The sequence below is a fragment of the Lepidothrix coronata genome, unplaced genomic scaffold (assembly GCF_001604755.1).
Source record: "Lepidothrix coronata isolate B3197 unplaced genomic scaffold, Lepidothrix_coronata-1.0 Scaffold99, whole genome shotgun sequence".
In the NCBI taxonomy this organism is placed as follows: domain Eukaryota; kingdom Metazoa; phylum Chordata; class Aves; order Passeriformes; family Pipridae; genus Lepidothrix; species Lepidothrix coronata.
In genome coordinates, this window is record NW_016690279.1 from 2,273,540 (window position 1) to 2,300,973 (window position 27,434).

At 55.6% G+C, this 27,434-nt stretch overlaps 3 protein-coding genes across 5 annotated transcripts; all 3 read right to left on the reverse strand.

The window, feature by feature from the left end:
- Positions 1-1,338: 1,338 nt before the first annotated feature.
- BLCAP (bladder cancer associated protein) lies at positions 1,339-9,440 on the reverse strand. The gene is made up of 2 exons (XM_017822792.1): positions 9,348-9,440; positions 1,339-2,972 (listed from the first exon to the last, which is right to left on the reverse strand). The coding sequence occupies exon 2, from the start codon at positions 2,887-2,889 to the stop codon at positions 2,626-2,628; it is 264 nt and encodes an 87-aa protein (XP_017678281.1). The 5' UTR covers positions 2,890-2,972; positions 9,348-9,440; the 3' UTR covers positions 1,339-2,625.
- Positions 9,441-12,504: 3,064 nt separating this feature from the next.
- PIGT (phosphatidylinositol glycan anchor biosynthesis class T) lies at positions 12,505-17,507 on the reverse strand. The gene is made up of 12 exons (XM_017822834.1): positions 17,321-17,507; positions 16,741-16,918; positions 16,104-16,231; positions 15,543-15,643; positions 15,333-15,419; positions 14,993-15,080; positions 14,809-14,906; positions 14,353-14,518; positions 14,064-14,264; positions 13,365-13,530; positions 13,164-13,247; positions 12,505-13,049 (listed from the first exon to the last, which is right to left on the reverse strand). Exons 1-12 carry the CDS (start codon positions 17,505-17,507, stop codon positions 12,797-12,799), a joined length of 1,737 nt encoding a protein of 578 aa, XP_017678323.1. The 3' UTR covers positions 12,505-12,796.
- A 1,975-nt stretch (positions 17,508-19,482) lies between these two features.
- On the reverse strand, positions 19,483-26,872 carry DBNDD2 (dysbindin domain containing 2). 3 transcript variants are annotated; one of them, XM_017822701.1, is made up of 4 exons: positions 26,844-26,872; positions 21,465-21,620; positions 20,852-20,995; positions 19,483-20,090 (listed from the first exon to the last, which is right to left on the reverse strand). In XM_017822701.1, exons 2-4 carry the CDS (start codon positions 21,613-21,615, stop codon positions 19,882-19,884), a joined length of 504 nt encoding a protein of 167 aa, XP_017678190.1. In that variant the 5' UTR covers positions 21,616-21,620; positions 26,844-26,872; the 3' UTR covers positions 19,483-19,881. The 3 variants fall into 3 exon arrangements, with proteins under 3 accessions (XP_017678190.1, XP_017678188.1, XP_017678189.1); XM_017822699.1 differs by lacking the exon at positions 26,844-26,872 and adding an exon at positions 26,241-26,442; XM_017822700.1 differs by lacking the exon at positions 26,844-26,872 and adding an exon at positions 24,321-24,465.
- Between the last annotated feature and the right edge of the window lie 562 nt (positions 26,873-27,434).

A 27,434-nucleotide genomic window follows, 5' to 3' on the forward strand; every position in this document is an offset into this window, starting at 1 on the left:
GCACAGGCAGGGAAGCTGTGATGATGCTCTTCAGAAGCCATCGGGTCTGACCTGTTCTGCAGTCACAGGCTGGTTTTTCAATCTCTTTATAGAGGACAAGCCAGGCATTAGCATGGGATGTGAGACCTGGTTGGGTTCCTCACTCTGCCTGAGGCTTTCTGTCTGACCATGACGAAGTTGCTTTAATTTTCTATCTTTAAAATGAAGATGGTATCTCAGGGCCCTAAAGAGGGTAAGACAGTGTGTTGTGGAGGGCTATGTGCACATCAAAGAGTGCTCCTTCTCTGCATTTGGTGTGGGAGGCTTCTAACCCCATCAGTCTACCGAGAGCTCTCCTGCAGACTCCCTCTTTTGAAGTGCTTTTTACTCTGCACTGGGTCTCACAGAAGGGAAGGCCTGAAGCTGCACCTTGTCTTGAACCCCATGTACAAAGCCAGGGCTTGCTCTCACAAAAAGGGCTGTCTGGCTTCGTGGCTAGGATTTATTTAAATTGCTGCAAAGTGCAACTTGGCTAGTGAGCAACAAAAAAGGACTCTTGAAAGAACTGACTGCATTAGCTTAAGTACATTGAAACTTAAAAGTCGCTCAGAGAACAGGCAAGAGTGAGTGCCCTCCCCTCTCCATTTATTTATGCTGATGTGACAGTTACTGGGATTTCCCTCGGCCTGACAGGTGACAGAGCTGTCACATCTATTTTTGATGTGGCACACGCTTTTTTTAATCGTGTAAACACTAATATGCCCTGAACTCTTTCCAACTTGGACCTGGGCTTCACAGCAAGGGTAGAGCAAGCCAGTGTCAGCTCCAGCAGCTCCCACACCCTGTGCCATTCTCAGGTGCTCCTTCTCCCCCAGTCCTACAGCCCAGGCTGGGAAGGGCTCACAGCACCACAGCTCAGCTGGGCTGCAGGCAGGTCTCTGCCCCGAGCAGAGGGACAGTTGGGCTTATGTGGTGTCGTGGGATGGGCTTACATGGCGTGAGCTCCCGGCAGACACTTTTACTGTCGGCACCAGGGATTAGTGGCTTCCAGGGCACAGCTCTGGGGGTTTATTTCATAAGCAGTAAGAGAAGGGGGAATCTGTCACGTAAGTGCAGAGATACACAGGAGGTGCTTCTGGCTGTGAGATGAGCCTGTTTAGGAATTGCCAGTCTGGTTCCCACTCTGCCCATGGTCAGGTTAACCAGTCAAGGAGAAGAATCAGTACTGGGAGCTACAGGGCAAACAGGCTCTCCCTCTTGCTGGAGACTCAGCTCCGGGGTTACTGTGCTGGGAACAGAACAATGCAGAAACACATGATTGCTGGGCTAAGGCATCCACAATGAGCAGCCAACACATCATGCTGGGCAGGAGGCCATAGACCAAAGTTTATAAAGCTTTATTAAACATTTTGAACAGCTGTGCAATGAACAAACAATACTCTGGAAGTTTCACAACCTCATAGCTTGAACTGCCTCAGGACAGCAACAGCCACTTCTGCTGTTCTCCAGCAGGAGACTGAAGGAAAGACGAACAGAGGGCAAAGGGGAGGGACACCTTTAAAGTTTAGAGACGAGTGTTTTGTGTCAACCTCTAAGGCTTCTCACAAACCAACCTCTGCCCCAAGCTTTAGGCTTGACCCACCACCACCTCAGCTGCTTGACATCCTTCTGCCAGAGAAGCTGGAGATATCAGGTGTTTTTCCAGCCTCAGCACTTCTCCAGTCAGTAGCACCAGCACCTTCTGTCACCACTAGCCCAAAAACGCTAACACTGAAAATGGTTGAAGCACTTACTGCTTCAAGCCATGCCTCTACCTCAGGACCCTCTCCTGCCCTGCCCACACCCGGACTCCTGGGCTAGCACAGGTTTTGTAGGGTGAAGTTCACAGTGGCTTCTAAAACCCTGTGTCTTGCAGCACGCCAGTTCTTTATCCCAACAGTCAATACCTTGGTAAACCCTGGACATCTAGGAGGAGGGGAAGAGAGAGTCTCTGCTGCCTGTGAGGCTTTATAAAAGCAGCAGCATAACTGAGGCTTTCAGGCTGGGATCATCTCGGAGCATATGGAGTTCAGAAAGCACTTGGGCACTGCACACATCTCTTTGGCAGGCTGAGCAGGAGGAGGTGACTCAACTGCCTCTGGCCCCAGCAGCTTTTGGCCAAGTGCATCTGTGAGCTGTAGCATTTGCCCTTGATCAGCAAAGTGGAAAGGTGGCTCCCCACAAAGAGAGACTGAGAGAATCTTGTAGCTACTCGAGCAGGATCAGAGGGCCGAGAGCCCTGAGTTAGACCACCGTGGCCTAATGCAGACCAGTGACACAACTCCACCACTGCCACCAGGGGCCAGTGGCTCAGGCCTTCAGCAGTTCTCGGTTGGGAGGGCTGGTGTCTGTTCCCGGTGATACGGGAAGGAAAAAAAAAAGACTTCTGCTTCTAAAAAAGCAGGTGGTGCTGCCAGAGTTCACACAGTAAACGAGTCGAATTTCACAGGCAGAGTGGGAGGAACTTGCCACTCTAGTCCACGCACAGTTACAGGAAACAGGCAGTCCTTATTCCAGTCCCATACCTAACACCCCCCTCCTCCCCAGCCCCATCCCCTATTTAAAAGCCAAACAAGAGCCCTCAGCAGACTGGAAGGTTATGGTTTTCTAGGTGCCCACTATGCTGGGATCGTGAGCTGATTCCGGCAACTGGGATCCTGTGCAGTGATACAAGAAGCAGTTCCCCCAGCAACTGTAGCAGATGAGGAATAGAGCTGCCAGGAAGACCAAGGCACAAATCGTGCAAGGTTTCCGTTCCAGGAGAAAACTGAGCAGGTAGAATCCCATGAACATTGAGTGACTGAACCACAAGGCCGGGTTGAGGGGCTTGGGTATGAGCAGGACAGGGAGCAACCACTGCAGGCAGTACATTGTGGCTGGCTGGGGTCTCGTGGCAGCAGCAGTCGGATGTGCTCCAGAACAGTCTCCAGCAACTCCTCCGGCAGGCAGGCTGTCTGTAGGGAGGGCAAAATGTCAGACTGTCAGAGAAACACAGCAAAAAAAATCAACTGACATTCTCATACAGCTTCGTTTACTCCCAGGCATCATACGCTGATGTTTGACCTCCCAGTACTAAATTCTGGTGTGTCTTGGAGCTGGTGGAAAGTTTCCTGCTTTCTGAACCACTCAGCTGGGGACAGGATTAGCTATTGCTGGTGTAGAAGCGTTTCCTGTGTGCTCTGTTTTTCAGGCTTTCACCCAGGCTAACAATCGTGAGACCCTTTTAGCACAGTGCAGGAACAGAAAGGGAGAAGGGGAAATGAAAAGGCAAACAAGCTGCCACAGCCTTCCTATGCATGTATTTACCCAAGGCCACCCAAAGACCTGAGTGACAGTAAAAAGAAAGGCAATTGAGGGGTAAAGGACTGGGTGCCACAGAGAAGTGTTAAGGGAGCATTGGTGTAGGAAGTGTCTAGGAATTGTTCAGCACACAGACTGCTTCCTCCCAGGCACAGACAATATTCTTCCAGCAGGACAGCAGAGCAGTCCAGCTACACATGTAGCCACCCAGGAAAGCCCTGGCAGTGTCCAGGCTGTGAAACAAAGGGGGGGACAGTCCCTGCTTAAGGATTTATAATCCCTGCCTAACAGCTGAAGTCAGATAAGACAAAGAACGTGAATAGATCAAAGAGGGGATAGGCTCAAAATGGCAATTTCCATAAGTGCTGTAAACACAGGATTTCCTCACTTGGATTATTATAAAACCCTGTGGAAAAAGTGAGCTTTAAGGGCTTTCCTAAGCAGGGATAGCAGCACACTACAAGTCCAGAAAACCTGCTCCTACCTTTAGCAATCACCTCAGCTACACTAAACATGTGGTTCTGTTTTGCCTTTCGAAGCAGTACAAACATCTTCAAGAATTTCAGATGGCTTTAAAAACAATAAATGCTTTACATGTGTGTTTACAGGTCCTGAACTGTAGGAAGGGGGCAGTAGAGTGGAGTTCAGCAGTCTGGGATAGCAATAGCAGGGCAGGCTAGAAGGTATCAGTATGGTTGGGAGGGACTAACTGGAAACTATCCTTCAGTTTGTGCACTAAACCCGTGAGAAGAGGGTACTCCTACATTATTGCCCCAAAAAGGGGAAAAACCATGCAGGAGAATGGTGGAAAAGGGAAGAGCCTTGGAAGCATGTTCTTCCCTGCTATCCTATAGCACTTTATGATGACAGGCAGCAACATTGAAGGAAGCAGCTGCCAGCCAGGGCAGAGAAAGTCAGGCAAGAGGACAGCCTTGCAGGATGACATGGTCTCACCCCCACTAAGGAGAGTCTGGTCAGGACAGCTCCTGGCAGCAATCCTTTTATCTGCAAATACTCAGTGGGGCACTGCTCTGTCAGAAGGATGAAGGGCTGAGCCCAGCCAGTCAGGATTACAGCTTGGGGGTGGGAAGGTTAGTAGGATGAAGGAGTGAGAAGGTAAACAAACAGCACATTCCACTGGCTCCTGTTGGCAGGAGAAGGGATTTCCTGGCAAAGGGAGGGAGAATGAGGGATTGCACAGAAAAGCCAAGAGAAAACCACACATGGTTCTCTTCCAGAAGAACACTGAGGTCAGACTGGGCTCTGCTGTCAGCAGCAGTAAGGACTTTGCCATCACTGTGTGCTGAGCACCAGGAACTATTTTATTTTAATGGCAGTAAGAGAATACAGGCCAACACCCCCACCAGCACAGATTATTTGGGGGAGATATGTTGTGCTGCTGCTCCTGCAGGAGAGTGTTCTCCAGCAAAAAAAGGCAGCTAAAATTCAGTTAGTAAAACCAAACTGCAGCTCAGCAACCAGAGTTACTTTACATTGCAATATGGATAAAGCAAATCACAGGAATAAAGCTGCCCATTTTAGTCCTGTTTTATGCAGGTCATTCACTTGCATCTTTAAGGGCAAGTCTAGTCCCAAGCCTTTTTCCCCATCTATAAGCTGGAAATAGCAATTACTTATACCAAAACATGCTGTCTGCTGGCCTTTGTGAATTGCTCCCACATTTCTGGAGTAAACACATTGCAGAAGGATTGGAGAACTTTTTTTTTTCCAAGGGCAAGAATGGACAGAAAAGATTTAACAACAAATATTTGAATGGGAAGGTAATTAAACCCCACCACTTGACTTTTTAGTTCAGATTGCACTGAATGCAACAAAGTTGTACCAAATCATTGATCTGCAGCCACCTTAATCCTCCTGAAATGTTCCCTCCTTGAAGTTTCCTGCAGTCTTTTCCTCCCAAGTGCTCCAAATATTGAGCATCAAAAATCACTGCATAAACATCATGTCATGTTTTTGCTAGATCCAGCCCTAAGTTGCCTCAGCTTGACTTCCATGGTGGTCTGTGTCACCTCCTCTTGAAGCTCTAGTTTCCAGTGCCTACAGGCAGTTGCTTTAGGCTTTCTGTCTCTAGAGCAAAGAAATGGGTAAAAAAACCCTAAGACAATGTTTCTGTCGGAGTAGCACAAAGCTGGAACGAAGCTCTAGAATCTTTTAGAACTAATGGCATAAATCTCTCCGCTTAGAAAGGGTCATGTGTCACTATTGAGCCTTTAGCCCCCAAACTGTACAAATGATCACAGCCTGAAAATAATTATAATTCATTTCATGGTCTGGTGTCCTTGCTCCTACAATGCTCTTCACAATAACACTCTAAACAGCAAGTTGGTTTTAAGCATCTAAGCTTTACCTAAGCACTTCCTACAAACACAAAGCCATCTCAGAACAAGTTACCCATTTTTAAATATTAGTGTTTCCTGCAAGAGCTAGTTGCTTGTAGCAATAAATGCAGCCACTCTGCAGAATAAAGAACCATTTAACAGGGGTTATTTTTACTATGAAGTTTCAGTGCCAATGCCCTTCAACCTGGGAACCTCCTGGATTTTTGACAAATGCAGATATCTGAACAGTTGCTCTTTGTATCTGTATTCAGTTTGCTTGTATTTTCACATGCCCCTTCGCTATCCACCAGTTAAAGGCTGAGGACCCTTTGCTCTATCCCACAGTTGATCCTAGATAAATTACCCATTATTGGAGACTTCTGTAGCTCTGTTTTCCTCAAGGGACTTTCCACTAGTAAGATACGTGCTCTTCACTAGAGATTTCTTTGTACAGCTGGCAATGAGACTGAGTTTTCTTTCCACACTATTGATCAAAGAGAAACAGTGTCTCTGGTTATCAACCCTTTACTGAGCAGGGAACTCTCTCCTTGGTGCCCAGGACAGGCAAATCCTTCTGGAAGCCAAAACAATGTTCAGTTTTGCCTGGATTCTCAAGCAAGGTGAAACCTGCAAATGAAAGATTCCTACCTTATTGTCTTTGTCCCCTCCTCACGATCTAAGCCAAAGATAACCACGTCTCAGAGCAAATAATCACCTGTCACCCAAAGCACTGGTTTCACAACCGCATCCTGCTTTTACTCAACCAGTTGCTCTTGTTCTCCCCTGCCTGACTCACCTCCCTCCTCAGCCTGCCCCGTGTCCTGCTCTCCTCTTGCCCTCAAATCATCTGACTTGGTGCCCACTCATGTTTACCCGAGGGCTCCTTTCCACCACACCACCTTTGCCTCCTCTCGCCCCTCTGCAGCTCTTGGAGCCACTTGAACTCACTTCAGCCCCCTGGGCAGCAGAGCCGGCGATGCTCCCGCTGCTCCTCCCACAGCCATCGGCTCCGTCCGATCTGCACGTGCTGCCGGAGCCTCTTCCCTGCCAGTTCCTGCAGGCAGAGGAGCAGCCTGGGGAGGTTCCCTGTGCACCTCGCTACTAGTCAGACACCAATACTTTTCCACACGCTTATTAATTGGCTTCCATCGCGTTCCCAGCCCTTCCCTCTGTCATCTTCCTTCCCAAGACTATTCAAAACCAGCTGGTCCTACTGGCGCATGTTTGCTGGGAGGATTTTGGAATTCCAGTGAGAGGGCAGTGGCACACCTTTCCCAGCCAGAAACAAACCTTCAGTTCTGGCAAGCCTAGAGTGAGTAGCACAGTTCAAGCCTGTACTGCCTTCAAATCGATCAGTCACATTCTGGAATAAATCCATCTGAGGAGCGAGTGAGCTGTTCCTCCACATTGTACAAGTTAATTCACCAATTAGGATGTCAAGAGGTGTTCCTACACCACAGGTTTGACACATCAGTATGCCAATACCAAGTCTGTACCTTTCTCAAGAATGTTTTAATTCCTTAACAGTCCATTTACCCTGACAGGGGAGAATAATCAGCTGGCTTTCCTTAAGCACTTCAAAGGGAAGCTGGTTCAGACCTTACTAAGGCAGCCTTTAAGCCAGTACTGCCTGGATGGAACCTCCCCAGCAGATGCTACAGAGTCATCCAGACTGGCAGCTGAAAGGTTTGCAATAAAACATTGAGCAACCTTATTATTGGGGCATGCTGGTGCCATTCTCCCCCTTTCCCAAAAGCTGAAGTTTCTGCTGGGGAATGAAAAGATACATTGGTTAGATAAAAATCTGTCAGGTTATACAGTGCACGTAAACTTAAGTATAAGCCTCAGGTACCTGAACTGTTTCTTACCTATGAGGCTCACCTGTAGTACAGATCTCTTAAAATTCTTTTGATCCAAACCCCTGTCACAGCCATTACTGTGCTTCTCACTGTCAGCACGTGTTCAAAACCAACTCCAGTACCACAGAGCACCCAAAGCAGCTGCTAAAAAATACACAACTCCCAGAGCACCAGGGCCATAAGAGAGGTGAAGAGCTATCAAGTGGCGAGTTTGAGGAGTTCAGCTAAGAACAGTAACAGGAGAGCAGCGTCCCAGATGCCAACCCTCTGTCGTAAACCCAAGAACCACGACTGTTTGAACTCTCAGACCTATTTGCAGTATCAGGGATTAACTTCTTCGGGGCTTTTTTTAGCCTTGCCGCTATTTTTTCAATTTTTATTTAAAGCTTTATCTGCTGGTATGACTCAGCTGGAAAGAGTGAGTCTAAAATTTTTGGCAAAGGCCTTACCCCAGTCTTGGATAAGTTCATGCCTTGAACACTTGATGCAGACTAAGAAGTGGTGCAATATAATTGCAAGCAGTTTCCAAAAGAGCAACAAATCCTTGACTAACCAAGCCTCGGGCTTACAGAGTGCTCTGACTTCTCAAGGTAGAGACAAGCCAAAGCAACTCATGTTGTGAAAAATGAGGGTCTCTGCTGAGCCACTCTTTTCATCGCTTCCATAGCTGCCCTCTGAAGTTTGTTACTCGGGGGGGTGGATGAGGATGTGTCCAGAGGCAGTGCCCACTCCATCTGGACTGCAGTGCCTTCACAGCACCAGGGTGAACAAACCTCCATCTGTGAGCAGGAAGGCAGCAGTATGATGTGTGCTTCTCTCCACAAAAGGTAGAGAAGTGATCCAAACTAAAACTAATTGTTTTTTGGAGAACTTGGACTGAGCCTGGAATTCACCAGGAATCACCGAAGCAGAAGCTTAAGTCAGTCAGCTCTGTGGTGGGATGTCAACATTCATAGTTGTCATCTGAAGTACTGCTAGTTTCATTTGTACTAATTTATTAATTCTCATGGTCCTCATTCCTGCCTTTTGCCCTTGTCTAACATCCAGAGATCAGGAATTCCAGGCCCATTCCCTAAAAAAAAAAGTTTTCATTAGGATCCCTTCTCTAAGTTTTGTGCCTTCAATAGGCTTCAGAGGCCTGAATTTCGCCCGATAAAGGTCAGTTTTTTGTGTCTCCTGTAGAGAGGCAAAAATGCAGTTTGGGCAAGGGGTTATGAGAAGTTATCACATATAGGTTGGAAAGACAAAAGTTATTCAACTATAACAGTATTTGCAAGATCCATTGTAATGTTTCAGTACCAGGGAAATATGGAAGAGTTCAGTGTGTTGTTGGACTGCATTTAAGAGCTTGTTTTCCCTCTTCTCTTGCACTTGCACGTTTGGGATGTCATGAGCAATGTTCGCATGACAGAACAGGCTGTAAACCCGCCCTGCAACTGGCTCCGAGCATGTGTAGGGTCTGCAGTGCTGTGCTCAAAGCACATCGCAGAACATCCCGCGTTAGGAGGGACCCACCAGGACCACCCAAGCCCAGCTGCTGCCTCCGCTGTCCGAGCGTTGTGTTACCCCGGGGAGGAACGGGCCCGGCGCTAACGAGAGCTCCGAGCCGTAACCGCCCGAGAGCGGAGGGACAGCGGGGCGGGCGCAGGCAACGCTGTTCTGTCCGTGCTGGCACCAACCTCGCGGTCGGCTGGAGCCTTCTCCGCACCCCACAGCAGGGAAACCTTCCCCCGTTCTCCCCCGGCCCCCGCCGTTCCCGCGGTCACCCCCGCTCCGGCACGGCCCGCCGGGGTCCCGCCCGCCGCCCCGCGCCCCCCCGGCCCGTACTCACGGCGCGGAGCCGCCGCCTCACGCCGCCATCCCGGGGCCGCCCCGAGCAGGGAGGGAGAGGCCGCCCGGGAGCCGGGGACACCGCCGCCCGCGCCGGCAGGCCCCGCAGGCCCCGGCCGGCCGCCCGCCTGTGCCCGGGCCCGCTGCGGCCCGTGCCGGCCCCGGGCGCGGAGCTGCTCGGCGGAGGGAGCGCACGGAGCGGGGCCGGCGGCGCCTCGGGCGGGTCCGGGAGCCCCGCGCGGCGGGGCCGGGCCGGGTGCGCCTGCGCGGGGCGCGCGGCACTGCGCCTGCGCGGGGTCCGGCGGGCGGTGCTGCCGGAGCGGAGGTTTGCGGGTGTTCGTTGGGTGTTTTCTTCTTTACTAAAAGGTTTATTGTGTGTACGGGGGTTATAGTGAGCCGTGCGAGGGGCGCCTGAGGCCGCTTGGTCTATTCAACCTTGGAGAGAGGAGAATGAGGGGAGACCTCGTTGCGCTCGTCAACACCCTCAGGAGGGCCAGCACCGATCTGGTCTCTGGTGACCGGTCACAGGACCCCAGGGAATGGTCTGGAGTTGTGTCAGGGCAGGTTTAAGTTCGATATTAGAAAAAGGTTCTTCCCCTAGACAGTGGTGGGGCACTGAAGAGGCTCCCCAGGGCAGTGGTCACGGTCCCGAGGCTGCCAGAGCTCCAGGAGCGTTTGGACAACACTGAGGGACAGGATGGGATTGGGGTGTCTGTGCAGGGCCAGGAGTTGGACTGGGTGATCTTTGTGGGTCCAGGAAGTGCCTGGCTCCATCCTCTGGACACCCTCCCTGCAGCTGCTCACAGATAAGATTCCCTCTCAGTCATCTCCAGCTGAACAGCCCCAGCTCCCTCAGCTTTTCCTCACAAGAGAGATGCCCCAGTCCCCTCATCATCCTCACAGCCCTGCCCTGGACTGCCCTCTGAGAGCTCCATGTCTCTCCTCTGGATCCCTTTCCCCCCATGGCGTGGGGCGGCCCAGTTCTAGTTCCATTTCCATCTGAGGAACCATTCCGACGTCTTGAAGGATAGGGAAAGGGAACTCCAGCATCAGGGGTTTCTTCAGGCCCTGAGCCTGGAGGGGAGAGGTGCCCTCCCCTCCTTCCACCCACGTGGTCTCATGGCAGGCACAGAGGGAGTGGAGAGGAGGCAAGAGAGCGTTTATTGTTGGGGGGGTTACATTTATAGGGTTTAGGAGGATTCACAAAGTAACCAATTAGAAGTCTCAAGGGGCTTACAGGAACACCCAATCACAGGAAGGGGTTAACAAGGTCCAATGAGAACACCTTAGGACATCTTCCCAGGACATTCCTGCATGGGATGGGAGATAACAGTTGCTGTGGGGGGTGTTGGGAAGAAGAAGCATGTGTTTGCAAAGAGACCACAAAAAGCCATTTTAAGACATGTTTAAACAGCAGTTTTCCCATATAATGCAGGTTCAGTGCCACACTCTCCTGTACTGAGGAGCCCAAGGGGCCATGCAGGGAAGGGAGCAAAATAGTCCAGGAAAAAAAAAACCACCAAAAACCGAAGACTAAGATTTTAAGATTGGCATTTTCACAGCCATTTAAACCCACCCAGCCGTGTTTGCAGAGCCACCGTTTCCCGCAGGGTTTTGCACTTGGCTGGCCCGTGCATTGATGGGTGTGATAAGACCTGCTCCCCAAGGGCCCAGTGGGGGTGGATCCAGTTTCCCCCTGCTCTGCCATTATTCTGGGCTGACCTCTTTACAGGGTGTTTAAATTCCCTGTTTATGGCACCGCATGGGAGTGGCCCTAAAGCCTTTGGCTGATGCCAGCTCTGATGGTAGATGCCAGCTGATGATTCCCACGGCAGTCCATGGCCCTGGCACTCAGGGCCCTTTCTGGATCCCACCTAACATCTGCAGCAAGCAGGCTACAGCCCGGGAGCTGGGCTGCTCCAAGCTGCTCCCCCACGTGCTGCTGGTTGCAGTCTGCAGGATTTATACTGGACCCAACCTGAAACAATTTGAGGTCTCCAAATCCTTTTGCAAACTGCCATGTGGACCCTCCTGGTTGCATCCCCCTGCCCTGCTGTGGGAGCTGTGTGCTCGCTGAGGTTTTGTTCAGTTGTAGTTCCACCTTTCTATAAAGAAATTCCGTTTTGCACTTGAAGCTTGGCTGGCAGAGCTGTGGCTGGAAGCAGCGTGAGCTCCTGGCCCCGTGGCATCCTTTTGAGCAAGCAGGAACAGAGAGGGATCATCCAAAAGTCATGTGTTTCAGCAGCTCTGCAGGCTGCATGGAGCCATCCAGTGGAGTGGATCTGTAAGGAGCTGCAGAGAAAAGGGCATCTCTGGCAGGGAAGGGAAAGGTAATCCCAGGCCAGTGGGAACAGATTGTTCAGTGCAGGACAGGAGGCAATGGGGTTCTTATGGTTTTTCTGTTCGAAATGGAAGTTTTTAAAGGACTTCTGGCTGTGTTCTGCTTTGGTCCTAGGGAATATTTCTTCTAGTGGTTTCCCTGTGCTTTATTTAGCTGCTTTTGAGCAGTTTCTGTTCTGATCCCTGAAAACAAGACTGTCAGAGGCCAAGCAGCACCACCAGCCTCCTCCCACTGCTTTGTGTGAATCAGAAAGTGGTAATTTCTATTTTGTGAAAATAAGTGTAGAGCAGAGTGGTGCTGGTGTTCCTGCATTCCCAGCCCAGGGCTGGCCACAGCTCAGCACTTGGGGTCTGCTGAGCCAAGGCTCCCCAAAGCTTTGGGGACACCATGGGTGCAAGGGAGCCCCTGGGCAGACATGCAGAAATTATACTGAGGAGAATCTTGTGATGCAGCAAAGGGGTGAGTAGGTGGAGTGGTTTCAAAATGTTGCAAATAGAAGTTCCTGAGAAAAAAAATAAATCCTTGCCATGGCTGAGGGGACAGACATACACTGTGGCCAGCAATTACTTTACAAATTGGCTCAAATGTGGTCAAGTGTGACAGGAGGGAGCTGTGAAACACAGCAGTTGTGGAAGGCGAGGTGTCAGAGCAGATGAATCCTTCTCTTTGCAGCAGATCACAGCCCTTCCCCTGGTCATGCCTGCATCTCCTCCCAGCTCACCCAGGCAGTGTGATAGAGAGCTGGCAGCTCACAGTCTTACAGGGTCAACTCTGCCTGTGGGGCTGAGAAAGTAAAACCAACCAGGAGCAGCACAAATGTACAAAACACTCAAGTTTACTTCCAGCATCATTCCCAGCATGTTACACCTCTCCCAAACAGAAGTCTTGTACCTTTCCCAATCCCATAGCACTGCAGTTCAGTAGTCAATGGGCTTAGAGCCATTTTCCATCTTCAGGATGGAAGCGATCTCTCAGCTTGTTGGATCCCAAAGAGATCCAGGCAGCAAAATGGAGCAGGATGCTTCCAGCCAAGACAAGTGGCATCGGTGCTCTGCTCCCTGGGTCTCCCCACGGAGCCCCACAGCCAGTGCTGGCTGCCCTGGTTCCTCTCAGAGCAGGGGCACCCCCCTGAGCTTTCGGATGACGTTGGCCAGCCGCTTGGCCAGCCCGCCCCGGCTCGGCTCCTCCACGTGGAACGTTCTGGTCAGCAGGTTGTAGAAGGAGCCGTAGCACACGGCCACCACGGTGCAGGTGAGGCAGATGACGTTGTAGGGCATGCTGAAGTCTGGTGTTGGCAGGTTCACCAGCAGCGGCTCCGTGTACAGGCGCACAAAATAGCTGGAGCCATCAGAGGAAGGAAACCTGGGGAGTGGAAACAGGAAGAGGAACGTCAGCCCACACAGGGCCACTGCTTTGTGCTCACCAGATGGGATGACAGTGGCCACAGGCCCCAGGCTGCAGCACAGGCACACGCACAGTGAGGTGAAGAGAGGGCTCTGCTCCACGTCCACGTCCTTCATCGCAATCACACTGGGCACCAGGGCACTGAGCACAGATGAACTGAGGAGACAAAAACATGCCAGTGTCAGTCCTGCCAGCAAAGACATCCCCAGAGACCTGGGCAGCAAGTCCTGCGTCAGGCCCAGGAGGGGCTGAGGAGCTGAGGAATGTCATTACCCAACATAAAAGCCATGATTAGGGTCAGGTGGGTACTCTGTCCACTTCAACAAGGCCCTCTCAAACTGGATTGTGATCTTGGTGACGGAGTTGGCTGGCAGCTGGATCAGCATTTCCAAGAGGTGAGGCCGTCTCCGGTCCTGGGCTGGCTGGTAATGGATGTAACCTAACCCCAAAGAGATGCTGTCAATGGCACCAGGGGGACCTTGTGCAATCTCACATGGCCAGGGCATCTCCCATGGGGTGGGGGCTCCTGATTCCACTGTCCTGAGAGAGTTTTTCTGGGCAAGCGAAGATGTAACCGTAGCAAAAAGCACGTGTTAGAGCTAAATCTAGCTGGTCTTTAGAGCTGATGACCCATAAAAGTCAGGTGTTCATAAGGAAAGTTACAAATGCAAAATAAAACCCACTCATCAGTTTTAAATTGAGCCTCCTGTACTACAAAAATTAATTCACTTTGGTTTACACCCTTGTTGGATTATGAAACACCATCCACGTGCCTCTTATAAAACAGACTTAGTAGTCTCATCTGCTGTGAGCACTGAACTCAAGGACAGGAAAACATCCTAAGATGTTTTATTTCACAATCCAGATTCTCAGTGATCACTGGGGCCCGAGGGAGGGGCTAAACCCTCTCTGGAATGAGCCGCTCATGCCAAGGAAATCGGGTGGCACGTGCTCCCAGGAGGGTTCACTTACTTGGCTTGTTTTCCTTGCCCTTGGTGATGATAGTGAGGGTGTGCACGTAGAGCCGCAGGTACCAGGGCACAGTCTCCAGCAGGATCACGGGGAAGGCCCGGTAGGGGTGGGTGTTGTAGATGAGAGTGCAGATCTCGCCGGTCTGCAGCCCGTACCCACCCACGTACCGCTGGGCGTGGAGCACGGGGATGGGCATCTCCGCTGCGGGGCACAGAGGAACACCAATGGGGGGCTTTAGGCCTGGAGCCCTGGCCAGCAGTGCAGATGGAGTGAAGTTCTGCTCACTCACAGCTGTCTTGGGGCCGCTTCCACTTCAGCTGCACGTTAAGGCTGCGAGATGTGTTGAAGAGCGAGGGGCTCAGCAGGTCATAGACAGCGTAGGTTTTCTTGTCTCCCTGGACAACAGCTTCGTGTACGGATGTTGGAGGGGGTGTCACTTCCAGTAGCTCCTTTTCCTGAGAAAGCAAATGGGCTATGAAAGGAAAAGTGCCCCTTGAAGTAACTGGCAGTGCTGGGCAAAGCCCCTCCAGCTGGCCCCCAGCTTTCCCACCCACCTGAGGTGGCAGCTCAGTGCTCTCATTAACACCAGCAGGCTCATCCCCACTGCCATGGGCAGAGCAAGGAAACTGCCTCCCATTGTTAGCCCTGCAGGGCTCCCAGGGGCTGGGCCGTGCAGGGGGTGCAGGTGGGGATGTTTCAGAGCCACACGAGGGAGCAGGGGGTGCTCTCTGGTCCGTGAGCTTACCTTGTTCTTGGGGGAGATGTCAACGTAGACTTTGCTCTGCGACGCCAGAGGACAGGCATCGGTCAGTGTGCGAGAGAACATCTTGAAGAGGGACCAGTCTGTGGGAAGCAAAGTCAGTGGCAGGCAGTGAAGTGCTGCAGGCTGGGGGCACTCGAGCACCACAGTGCACAACCCCCAGGCTTACCTTTCTTTCCTTGACCGCTGGAAAAGACATCAAAGACCACAGTGAGGGTCTGTCTGAGCTCCCAGGACACAGCCATGCAGGAGGCATCCTGGAAAACAAAGAGACAAGTGGCTCTGATCACGCCTTCTGGAGGGTCACAACACCAGGACAGAGCTGAAACTCCACCAGGACCACCACTGGGATGCAGGTGAGCCCAGAGCAGCAGGACAACAGCTGTGTTAGACACAGTGAACCCACGGCAGCAGAGCTGGGCAAACCAGTGTGTCACCTTACAGCGTGACAAGGAGGCTGTGGATTCTCTGTTGGGATGTTCAGGGAGGGAGCTGAGCCTGCAGCTTACCCTGCAGACGGGGCGGATGTGCACTGCCTGTGAGTGGTAGCTGCTGTGGAACAAGCGCTCGGCCTTCAGCAGCACAGCGAGCCCGGCCTGCAGGGAGCAGAGGAGAGACTCAGCCCCTGCCCTGCCCTCTGCTCCCATGGGAGAAAGGCCTGGCTGAGACTTCATGTTTCATTGGGAGTGACCCAAGGAGGCAGCAGGACTTGCTGTTACCTTTGAGCCACAGGGGAGCAGCTTCTTCCAAGGCGTGAGGTTCTCTGTGCAGACGACTTCCCGGGGCAGCACGGCGTATCGCAGGAGATGGTGGTCTGTCCCTGGGAGGGAGCTGGAGGGTCAAGAGCCTGGTACTGCCACAGGCTGTTCCACCCCACACCCACCACCCTCTCAATGTGCCCCAAATGCCATGAGCTCCATCGGGAATACCTCCCACTCTGTTCAGAGTGATTTGGAAAGAGTAAGGATGTGCGTGTAAGGATGTATCCTAGCAATTTTTTTTCACGAGGGCCTTAAATCCTGTAGTTCTCATTGTTTCATAAAATACTTTTCAGAGAGACAGACAAGGGCCTGGGAGCACCTGCCATGTACTGCTTGTGAGCTTCCTCTGTTCAAATGCAAGGCCTGTTTGCAGGGAGAGGAAACACTTCGAGGAGGAGGTTAACAGACCCTATTGTACCCAGACCCAGAGTCACTGCAGGACCTGCACCAGAATCCTGGCAGTGGCACAGGGAAGAACGAGAGCAAGAGGCAAGAGTGAGAGGGCAGAGCAGGGCTCACCGTTGGCTAAGCCCAGGGGTTTGAAGGATGCTGTTGGAATAACTGTGTTGGTTGAGTCAATGAAGTTGAGGGAAGCACAGAATATTCCCGAGAGGATGTTGCTCAGTTCTTTCCAGGCTTTGTCAACACTGTGTGAGAACAGATACCAGAGTTTGCTGAGCAGCTCAAATCCTTGGAACAACAAGCATTAAGTCAGTAACATTCAATAAACAGGACACTTGTAGGGAAGAGAGAGCTCTGTGAGTCCCCACAGAGCTGCTGCAGCTTGAAAAGGGGCTGAGTGCTACGGGACATGGTGACAGATACTGGATGGGAGTGAAAGGAAGTGAGTCATGGATGAGAGGTCAAGACATAACCCCATCCCATTAGTGCAGTGAGGGGTTTGTCAACACAGAGCCCACAAAGGAATTACTTTAGTGCCCTCAGCACCACATCCTGCCCTGTGCACTGAGTGGGATAAGTTCTGCTTTTTTTTAGAGCTACTCCTGGCATTCCGGGCCCTTTATTCCAGCAGACATTTTCCACCCAGGAGACCAATTCACACAAGGCAGCTGCCTCCTTAGAGATGAGCCACAGCTCCTGGGATCGGTGGCCATGGAAGGACCCGGGGGAACAGATCCACGGCCAGGGTACCTACTCGGTGACTGTGGGCTGGAACCAGACCCAGAGCTCGGCGCCGGCGGGTGCCTGGAGGGGCGGCTGCCCCCAGAACCGCGTGCGCCAGAAGCCCTGGGTGAGGGCGAGGTGGAGTTCCCGCACACCCAGCGCCGCCACCAGCCGCCCCAGCGCCTTCGGGAACAGCCTGTAGTGAGAGACTGTGTGGGCAGCATTAGTCCCTGCCTGCGTCATCCCCCATCCCTGCCCCTGACGTAACACCAGGGCCTGGCCAAGCATGACGTCATCCCCTGACACTGCCCCTGCTTTCACTATCACGTGGAACCCACTTGCACCCCCCATCCCAAGCCCCCTGGGGGTGTGACGTCACCGCAACTCTCGGCCTCCCGCAGCCCTACTGTGCCCTGCCCTGCTCGCCTCTGACGTCACTCGCCCCTGACGTCATAACCCAACGCAAACCATCACACCGCCGTGGCCCCGCCCCTGCTCCGCGCCCCAGCCAATAGCGGCCCGGTCCGCCCCACCGCCAGCCAATAATAGCCCGGTCCGCCCCCCAGGTCAGCCAATAGAGGCCCGGTCCGCCCCGGCGCGGCACGCCCTACCTGCGCCCCGCTGCAGGTCCGCGTCCCACCGCGTGCGGAACTGGAAGGTGGCGGCCACGTCCCCGGTGGGCAGCGGGCTCAGCAGCAGCTCCTCCCGCAGCTCGTCCCGCCGCTCCCGCCCCGTGCCCGCCCGCCCGGGGCCGGGACACGCCGCCAGCAGCAGCAGCAGCACCGCCGCCGCCGCCATCCCGCGGCCCGCCCGCCCCGCGCCGCTTCCGCTTCCGCCCGCCAATGGCGCGGCTTCCGGGGGCCCGTTGAGACGTGGGCTATGGAGGCCATCCATCCGTCCGTTCTCCTTCCCCCCCTCCCTCCGGGCCGCGGCGGCTGCCCCTGCCTGGGGCCGAGACCGGGGACCCGCCGAGGGGCTGCTGCACGGAGCTGGAGCCTCCGCGGGGGAAGCGCCTGCCTGGCTGTGCCTGCGCCCGCCCCCCGCCCGGCAGCGAGCGCCGCTGTTTGCACGGAATAGTCGGAGCTGGAGGGACCACAAGGATCACCGAGTCCATCTCTGCTGGTCTAGGGGGTGCGAGGGGCTCCCGGGGGCTCCCTCCCCCCCGCCTGTGACGTTGGTGCTGCAGGGGCAGCCCCTGAGTTTGGGGTTCCCTGCGGGGGCTGTGCCTGTCCCGGCTCCCTTGCTCGTCCCAGCCCTTCCCGCTGCTGGCGGCTCTCCCCCGCTCCGTGACGGCTCCTTTCCGGAGGGCAGCGTCTATCTGCAGGTGCAGAGCCATCCGGGAGCCCCCCCCTCCGAGCCCGGGGCCACCCCTGGGGGAGGAAAAGGGCAGCCACAGCAAGGCAGTGACAGTCCCGTGGAGCTCACACCGACTCCCGTTCTGGCTGGTTATTCCCCGTGATGATTTGAGAGTACTAATGGTTTGCTCCAGTAGGAAATAAGCATAAAAATTGTGACAACATGGGGTTGTCGCTTACCAGGTGCTACACCTATTCAATTACCCACTTACTTGCTTAGATCTAAGGTCTTCATGCAACATTAACTTGGAATCAAATCCCATTGACTCAGTGTTTGTAAAGGATAAGGAGTTCCTTTATAGCTCTTTTTTTTCCCTCTTGCTTATTTTACAGCTTTTTTTTTCCCCTCTTGCTTATTAGGGGCATCACATGAAACCAAAAAGGTAGCATGCCCAGAAAAAAAAAAAAAACAAACAGGTCAAATTTCTTTACATGTTGCTTGTTGGGTTTCTTTTGTTTCTTTTTTTCAAGCTGGGCAACTCCTTGCAACAAGATACTGGTAAGTAATAAAGGTTTAGATGCATTTTGGTAGGTAATTGAAGGTAAAAACATCCAGCCAGAGCTATTAATTACCCTGTACCTACTTTGGGAGTCCGTGTGGCAGGACCCGAGAAGTCTTGAAGCCTGGCCCTTGCTTCTCTTCTCAACCAATTTCCCATCTAATAAACAGCTGAAGGCAGAACATGCAACATATTCATGCTGCAATATAGACATGGAGCACTCCAGCTGGTGTCAGGTGGGTTGGCTGACAGGAGTGCAGGGGTGTCTGAACACACTGCAGGAAGCAGCCAGGATGAGGAGCATTCCCTGGCTCCTCTTGCTCACCCCTCAGGCTCCTTTCCCGGTAACCACGGCTGTGCTGACACAGCCAGAGCAGGGACAGCCCTTTCCTGGGCTGCAGCCACTGATAGTGGCAGTGCCAGCTTTGTGCCCAACTCCTCTTGGCCTGGCCTGCAGGGACCAAGCTGCAAAGTGGCTTCATGTTGATGCTGTTCCTTCACTCCTCCAGAGCAGCCTCCAGCCAGGGCTGCTGTGCTGGGGGAGCAGCAGCGTCTGGTGCTTCATGTGCTGGTGTTCTCCACTCATCCCACCTGTGTGGGAGATCCCCAGTGTGCTCCTGGCGGGTGGTTCCAGGTCACCATCCCACCAGCCTGCTCAGGTTGTGTCTGTGCTGGCTCCCTCCCTCCTGGAGGCACAGCCCGGGTTCCTCAGCAGGGTGACCTGCTGCACTTACAGCCCTTCTCTGCCAAGGTCTGTGCTGTCTGCTCAGGAACCATCCCTGGGCTGTGCAACAGGAGGTTTTGTTTGCTCCTGTGTGGCACCCTTGGCACGCTGGCTTTGCACTGCTCTCCCCCCTCTGATCCCCTCCAAACCCTCACCCGGCGCTGTTCTCTCCCAAAGACACACACACCCACTGCTTGGTTAGATCAGTGTTATTTCTCCGTGTGCAGTGTTATTTCTCTGTTGTTAAGTGCTTGTCTGGGAAAAACCTTTGTCAGTAGAACAGGGGGAACTGGGGTCCCAAGGGATGGCTTTCTGGGAATGGTGGGGCTGTGGGATGCTCAGCATTTTTTGGGGGGGTGAAGCAAGGAATGTTAGCAGCAAAGCCTGAAGAGTTAATTTTGGGAGCTTACAATACCCCTTTCCTTCTCCTTTTGGCTGCCAGGAGAACCCGTGGAGGGAGAGGAGGGGAAAACCATCTCTCCCCTCTGGCAGGGCAGCAGTCCAGGAAGGGGTTTGCTGAGCACCAGCAGCTTTCCTTCCTCTGGGCTGGCAAGTCCGTGTGGAGGAGGCTGGGAGCCGGGCAGAGCTGCCTGCTAGCTTCTTGCCACCTGCTCTTTGGAACTGTCCTCCTGCAGGTCCTCCTCATCCGACTGCACCACGGGGGTCTCAGCCCCCTCCTCACTGGTGTCCAGGCTGTTCAGATCCGTGGAGGCCGAGGACGTGGAGGAAATGCGAGACTTGCTCTCGGCTGCGTCGGGCACTTGCAGGGTGATCTCCTCTGGGCACTGGCTGGCATCTGCCCCTGGAGGAGAGAGCAGTGTGAGAAATAAAAAGCCTTCTGGAGGTTTATTGCTCCCAAGGCTTCATGGACAGCCCCTCCAAAACGCATGTTTTATTCCTCGGCAGGCTGTGCATTCCTGGCTGCTCCCCGTGCGGCCGCTGTGGCCGTTCCCCACCTCACACCCCCGGCTTGGCTCGGGCAGTTGCTGCACATTCCTTCCCCGGTTTTGGCAGCGGAGCTGTTTCCGTCTCACATGAAGCACAGCTCAGAGCCGTGCTGTGTGAGGCTGCAGCAGGCCAGGAGATGTTTGGCCTGACCTCACTGACCTGTGTGCGTGGAGGAAGGTGTGGCCACCCTGGGCTCTCCCTGCCCTCTCTGGGATCTGGCTGGGGGTTGGAGGGGTTCTGCAGCTTTCCCACTCAGCACAGTGAGCTGCAGCACAGTGGGGGCCTGGGGACTCATGACTAAACACTGGCTGCTCCAGAGGCACTTCAGGACAAGGGAATTTGACCCATGGACAAGGGAGGTGCCTGAGCTCTCCTGTTTCTGCAGCACAAGGTTTTTACAGAGGTCTGTATGTCTGGGCTGTGGAGCTGGATACTGACGTGGAGCAGCCCGGGGTGAGATCCCTCCAACCTCACAGACCCCAGCACCAAGTGTCTCCCTTTGGGTGGGTGTGGATCTGCCTGCAGGGTGGCCAGGGCTGAGGAACCAGCCAGTGTGGGCACTGGGGGCAGGAAGGGCTTCCAGCCTGGCCCACAAAAGGCCAGGACTGCACATACCTGGCAGGGATCCAACAATGCTGCTCTCCTCTGTCCCACAGCCCAGAAACACATCCACTGTGTCCTGGTCTGACAGGTCCATCATGTCCATCTGCTCCAGCATGTCCACATTCACCTCCATGGAGGAAATGCTGCCTAAGGGAGCTGCAAGAGATAGAGCCCAGTGAAAAGGTGGGTGCTAGTGCCAGGTAAAGGGCACCATCAGCACTGTGTAGGTAGGACCCTGAGGAGGGAGACCAGCCTTACCACGGGGAACTGAATTCTACTTGCTGGTAAGGGACCCCCAGGAAAATCATGTTTCCTTAAAACATCCCTCCTGAAGCCCCTGCTGTCTCGCTGCAGTCCTTGTCCCTGCTCCAAACTGCTGTCTGGAGGAGCCTGCCCGAAGCCAGTGACTCTGCAGGGCGCCAGCTTGGGTACCCGTGTGCAAGTGCCTTCAGTTAAGTGGTGTGAGTAATGCACAGCACAGCACACCCACACACAGCCTGTGTGGTCCTGTCTCGGTGCAGGACATGCGTGTCCCCACTGCCTGGGGATGTCCCACCCATCTCTAACCCCTGTGTCATTGTTCCCTGAAACCCCCCAGCCCCGTGCTGGTGCCCACAGCACTTACGTCTCCGATGCTCTATCTGCAGGTGAGACATCGGGAAGAAGAAATCCACGTCATGCTGGAAAACCTCCTCAAAGAACTTCTGCCGGTCCCGTAGTTTGAGCTGCTGCTGCTGCATTTGCTCCGCATCCAGGCTCCGCTGGGCCTGCTCCATGTCGGCTGGGAAGAAAGGGGAGGAGAGTCAGGCCAGACAGGGCTGTCTGAGCCCTTCTGTGCCAGCTCACACCGTACAGCTGTGCTGGGGGGCTGGTGAGTCCCCTCTGCTCTGCTTTACCAGCACACACTGAGTTAGTCACCGTGGGTAGATGTTACACACCGGCACGGCAGCGTCACCAGCACATGCTGTGTGGAGCCTCACTCAGATCCTGCTCCTGAGGTGCAAGGCAGCCAGGAATAGGGAGCTCATATGCTCACGACTGCTGGAGGGAATTATCAGAGGGGAAAGGGTGCTGGTGTGAGATGAGCGCACGTTCGAGTTTCAGTTTCCTTGTTACCAAACCAAGGGCTGTCTGTGAATGCTAACAAGCAGGGGAGCTCTGAGGGACGAGAACTGGCGTTAGTACTCCAGGGTTTCTGGGCTGAGGGATGCATAAGGAACAAAAGCCGCTCGCAACCCTGTCACCCCTGCCCGTGCACACCCCCGCCGCCACCGCTGCTATAAATACGCTGCACCCACGCTCGCAGGCTCCCACTCACATCCCTGCTCACAGCCAGCTTGGCTTCTGCCTGCACAAACATTTTCATTCCTGCAATTCCTCACGCAGTTCACCTCCGGTGCCTGTGTCCCTGGCTCACTGGAGGGACTGGTGGGAGCCCTGGGGCTGTTGCTGAAGGAGCTCGTTGCTCATCCCTGAGCCTGGTAACTCCCTTTTGGGTTGAGTACCAACAACAGCAAGGACCCAAGTGGCACAGAGGGTTGTGGCTGGTGGCCCCGGCTGTTCCCAGGCTGGTGTTTGACCTCAGCCATTCCATATTTCCTCTCTGCTGCTCTTGGCCCAGCCGGCACAAGGAAAATGTGATTACTGGAGCAGGCGGTGCAGTAACCAAGGAAACCAAACAAACATCCTCTGCTCTGCCTGAGCACGGCCCAAACCCTCTGCTCCCCCAGGCTGGGGAGCAGCATCCCCACCCCGTCTGGCAGGAGCAGGGGCGAGCACAGCAGAGGGGCTGGCTTTCAGCAGCATGGAGCAGCACAGGACCCAAATGGGAGAGAGGTGGTGAGCCTGGTGAGGTGTCCTGGAGATCAATGTCACATCTTCCTGAGAGCCCTTCCAGGGTTTCTCTGCACTCCGTTTCTGGGGCATCCTTCAGTGAAACCCCATCATCTGCAGGTGGCTGCCCCTGCGGGCTGGGTTGTGCTGGCAGCACTGCGTGGGGATGCACCATGACTCAGTGCCAGTCACCATCCGCTTTCTGGAAGAGGCTCTGGTCCTCCTCTGGCTGCTCAGCGTCTTCCTGCACCGCCTGGGGCAGCACTCCTGGCTGCCTGAAGGGATCTCTGCCTTGGTATGTCTGACCAAAGCAGTGGTGCCGAGGCTCGGTGTGCTGTGCAGGACCCGGGGTAAGAGCTGTGGTGCCAGGGAAGCTTTCCTGCCGGGAAAGCTGCCTCACCATCATCAGCAGCCCAGTGCCACTGGGGTACAGCAAACACCTCTGGCCACCCTGTGCCATCTGCAGAGCAGAGTGGGGGACAAGAGGGGCTGATCAAGGCACCGATTACAAAGCTGACTCCCTTCAGCAGCTGGAGCCAGCCCTGTGCTGACTGTCCCAGGCAGAGCTGTGTCCCCAAGGCCAGCTGTGCTGAATCCATGGCAAACTTCCACAGTTCACCACACTGAGGAGAGCCCTAGGGAGGCTGGGCTCAGGGCACAGGGTGTGCTGGCTCCTGGATTCAGGGTGACAGACCAACTCTTCGTGGGACACCTTGCCAAAGGGACCCCAGTGTGAGGTAAGGAAAAGTCTCTAAATCCTCCTGCAGTGCAAAGACAAAATAAACCCAAATGCTCTCAGGTGCTGTCCCAGGTGTCATAAGTGTGTGCTATTAATGTTCTCACTGCCCGTATCTCCCCAGCACGTGACCGATACTCGTAAAGGTGCTTGGGGAGAGGGAGGACAGGCAGCTGGAGGCAGCATTCCTGTGGGCGCCAGGGTTTCTCTAGAGGGAGAAATTAGCAGGACCTGTTTATGAACTTGTTTTCGAGCTGTCGCCGGGGAGTTGGGCACGAGCACTGAGATCCCATTATGTAAGGAAGGCCGGCAGCGGGAGGCAGCAGCTGGGGCTGTGCTTGGCCCTGCCTGACCCGTGACCGCGGTAAGAGCCGGGGACGGAGCCTTCCCCCCCTCCCGGGGCTCTTCCGGGCCCCGGGGGAGCGAACAGCCCTGCCAGTGTCGCTGCCTCTCAGCAACCCTTGCCGGGGAAATAAAGGAGCACGGCATTCCCTGCCGCGGCCCTTGCCCATGTGACGGCCGGTCACCAGCCGTGGGGATTGTCTCATCCGGCTGGCATGTTCCCACCGCGGGACACGTTCGCACACACAATGCGGCCCCTGTGCACCGTGGGGGATCTGTCGGTACCTGCTGGTGGCCTGGCTTTTTTGCTATTGTCATGGTTATTACCACAGCCCGCTCGGCCGGGGGGCTGGAGGCTGATCAGCATTCAGAGCCAGGCTCTGCCCCGCTGGCTGAACCGCCCAGCGCGGGCACCGAGAGCCCCGCTGCCTTCGGAGCCTTCCGGCTCTCACGGCTTGTTAGCCAGTGCAGCTTGGAGAGGAACCGGGGCCAAACACTGCTGCAGAGTTTGGGTGGGTAGGGCAGGGCAGGATCCCCACCAGGAAGTGCAGGCAGGGATTTCCTTCTCACCTGCTCCGAGGACGATGGTCCCGCTGGCCCCTCTGCCCTGCCAGGGCCACCCCTCACGCAGTGTGGGCTCGTGGCTACGCTGTGGTGGGGAAAGGTGTGGGAGGGCTGGCTGAGAAGCAAAGCTCTGCAAGCTGTCCCATCCACACCCTCGCCCGAGTGGGCTGGGAGAGGAGCAACTCCAAGGTGCAGTTAGCACGGGGCAAGGGTCAGGCAGGGCTGGAGGGTGCAGGGAGCACCAGCTCAGGGTGCTTCTGACCCTGCATCCGGGCCGGGAGTGGGGCACGTTTCAATCATCTGGCTGTGTTTCCACTGGGAGTGGATGCACTTTTCATTCCTCCTTGGCCCATGGGATCCCCCCTCTGTGCTGGTAGATAGGAGGGGTGTATTTGGTGTGGGAGAAAGCTTGTCAGTGAAGGCACAAGGCCAAGAGAGGATGGGGATGGCCTTTTCCTGAGGCCACAGCTCTGCAATACCTCACAGAGATTTCAAAGGATTTAAAAATAATCTGGGCTGTGAAAGGGACAGCGGGGTGCTGGGGAGGTGAGCAGAGTTTAAGTATGGGTTGCTCCAAGCATGGGCCAGTTCCCTGGTGAATGAAAGAGCTAGAGTAGGCTGGCTTTTGCTCTTCTCCCTGAGCTTTCCTGGAGCCCAAACCTTTGACTCTGCTCCTCCAGAGAAGCCTAGAATGTCCCACTGCTGCCCAGCTTGGCAGAGTGCACCTTGCCCTCCTGATCCCTACGTGCAGGGCTGTGAGGAGATGGCTGGGGGACGATGCAGCTCCTCAGCTGCCACAGCATCCTCTGGGAGGCTCTGCAGAGATGGCTTTTCCCTGTCACCCTGCCCCAGCACAACCCCCGTGGGACAAGGGTAATTCCCAAGGGCTTTCAGCTCCTTCAGTCTTGGAAGAAGTGGATGGTGTGGAGAGCTGGGAATGCCCCAGAGAATCACTCGGGGGCAGGCCGTGCAGAGACGGGATTCTGGACGCGCCGGCTGCCTGAGCGTTAATTCCCTGCACGGTTCTCCATCGGCACGTCTGACCTCGTGCTGCAGCACAGCAAAAAATAACCGTAGCCCTGGTGAGAGGAAATGCACCAGGCGAGTGCGAGGGAGGCAGTGGTTTTGGCAGAGCTGCTTGCCGGGAGAAGTGGGAAGGGGGAAGAACTGGAGAGGGAGGACATGACACCTCGTAACCCCTGTGTGTGCCGCGGTTTCATTGCCTGCACTCCTCCGAGCGATCTCCAAATCCCCTGCATCTCTGCACTAAAAATATCCCTCCCTGCCGCCCGGAGCTCCTTCCCCGGCAGAGGCTGTGTCATAAGACCCTGCTATTTGCGGGGCGCTGCTTCCTTTCATGCGAGAGAAGCGTGAGAACGGGGCAGCCAGGCGGGCAGCGCGGTGCCCGAGGCACGGCGGGCATGACCCGGGCACCGTCCCTGGCTGGCTGCCCCCCAGCAAGCCCCGGTCCCCCGGCTGCCGCTCGCCCCGCCACTCGCTGATGGCTTTGCTCTGCTCAGCATCCTCATACCCTCAGCCCCGTGGGTGCGGGGGGACTCGCTCCTGCCGGGAGCCCCCGGCACTCCGAGGGGTGCCGATGCCACTCCGCAACAGGTCCCCGATCTCAGGCCCTTCCCAAGGAAGGTGTCCCCCAAATCCCCCCGTTCCCCGAGCATCCCCGTCCCGGGCACGGCGCTCCCCGGGCAGCAGCCCCCGGTTCGAGCCTCCCGGGCAGCAGGTTGGTTCAGCGGCGGCTCGGGGCGGCCGGGCCGGAGGCTGCGGGGACGGCAGGGGGGTCACAGCGGCTTTGCGGGGCCTCAGGTGGGAGCTGCGGGGTGGTGGAGGGGATGTGGCACCCGAGCCCTGCCCGCCCGGTTCGGAGCCCCGCTCCCGCCCCGCCGAGCCCACCCCGCGGCCGGCACTTACCGGGCAGCCGCCGGCTGCGGCTCTGCGCGCCGGGCCCCGACATGCGGCTGCTGCGCCCGGGCCGTGCCGGGGACGGGGCTGGGCGCGGGGCTCGGCCGGGCCCCCCCGCCCCAGCGGCGCTGCGGGGCGGCGCTCGGCGCTGCGGGGCGGGCCCGGCGCGCCCATCACCGCGGCACCCGCTCCGCTCCTCCCGGCCGCTGCCCCGCCGCTGCCGGAGCCCCCCGGGAGTCCTGCGGCGGGGATGGGGTCTCCGGTCCCCATTTAGGATCACAGGCGCCCCGTGCGCGGCCCCTGGCCCCCGCGGAGAGCAGGGGCCCCCGTGCGCGGTACCCGCTCCTCACGGAGGGTCTCCACGTTCGCCGGGACGCACGGAGAGTCCCCGGCAGGGTCCCTGGCCCCCAGGGAGGGTCGCTGCAGCGGGGTCACCCCTCCACAGCCCCCTCGGGCAGAGCTCGGTACCCGCAGTGTCGGGCTGCGGTCTGGCAGGGGCTGTGCCACGGGTGGCAGGAGGTTGGTGGGGAGAAGGCGGGGGGAGGCAGGGGCTCTGCCTGGGCAGGGAGCACAGTTACCATTCATGCTTGTTTTTCCTTTGCTTTTCTTTACTTTTCTTCTCTGAACGCCCAACTCACGCGTTCACACGGGAGAGGACAGCACACTGCACGGATGGGTAAGGGGCTCCCTCCCCAGCTCACTCCTGGCCTTGTGAGACCCTCATCCCCAGCAGACCCCACTCTGGGGTGTTTTCTCCCACGTTCAGCCCTGCACATCAGGGCTGCTCCTTGGCAGAGGAGCGGACTTGGCCGCCCGCCTCCTTCCTGTGTCTCAGCAGGGTGAGTCAGTGCCTCGCAGTGCCCAGCGCCAGCTCTGCCCACTGCCTGGTCACTGCCAAGCCGGAGGGGGGGGCATCCACTGTGCCCTTTTACTCTGGCTGGAAGGGAGTTTCCAGTGTCTGTGGCGTGTCCCGCCTGTCCTGTTCTGAGTGTGTTCCTCTAACTGTCTGCATAACAAAAGATAACTCGGTATTGTTTGTGTCCCAGCTCTATTTTGGCTACTGTTGCTTTGCTGTCCCCCTCTACACCCCCTGGGACCTCCTGCTGCCAAAAACCGGCTTTGAGCTGGGGACCCGGAGCCTGCACCCTGTGCGCTTGCCCGTAGCTGCTGCCTTCAGCAGGTGGTTTTGTCCACCTAAATGTT

Excerpts from the sequence above, each read along its gene's own strand:
- PIGT (XM_017822834.1), bottom strand. The coding sequence starts at position 17,507 with ATGGCGGCGGCGGCGGTGCTGCTGCTGCTGCTGGCGGCGTGTCCCGGC. Across the intron at positions 15,644-16,103 it reads ACCCCTGGGCTTAGCCAACG|GGACAGACCACCATCTCCTG; the intron begins GTGAGCCCTGCT and ends GCTCCCTCCCAG. Across the intron at positions 13,248-13,364 it reads AATCATGGCTTTTATGTTGG|TTCATCTGTGCTCAGTGCCC; the intron begins GTAATGACATTC and ends TTGTCTCCTCAG.
- DBNDD2 (XM_017822699.1), bottom strand. The coding sequence starts at position 26,283 with ATGTCGGGGCCCGGCGCGCAGAGCCGCAGCCGGCGGCTGCCCG. Across the intron at positions 20,996-21,464 it reads GCAGATAGAGCATCGGAGAC|CTCCCTTAGGCAGCATTTCC; the intron begins GTAAGTGCTGTG and ends TATCTCTTGCAG. Across the intron at positions 20,091-20,851 it reads CATTGTTGGATCCCTGCCAG|GGGCAGATGCCAGCCAGTGC; the intron begins GTATGTGCAGTC and ends TCTCTCCTCCAG.
- BLCAP (XM_017822792.1), bottom strand. The coding sequence starts at position 2,889 with ATGTACTGCCTGCAGTGGTTGCTCCCTGTCCTGCTCATACCCAAGCCC.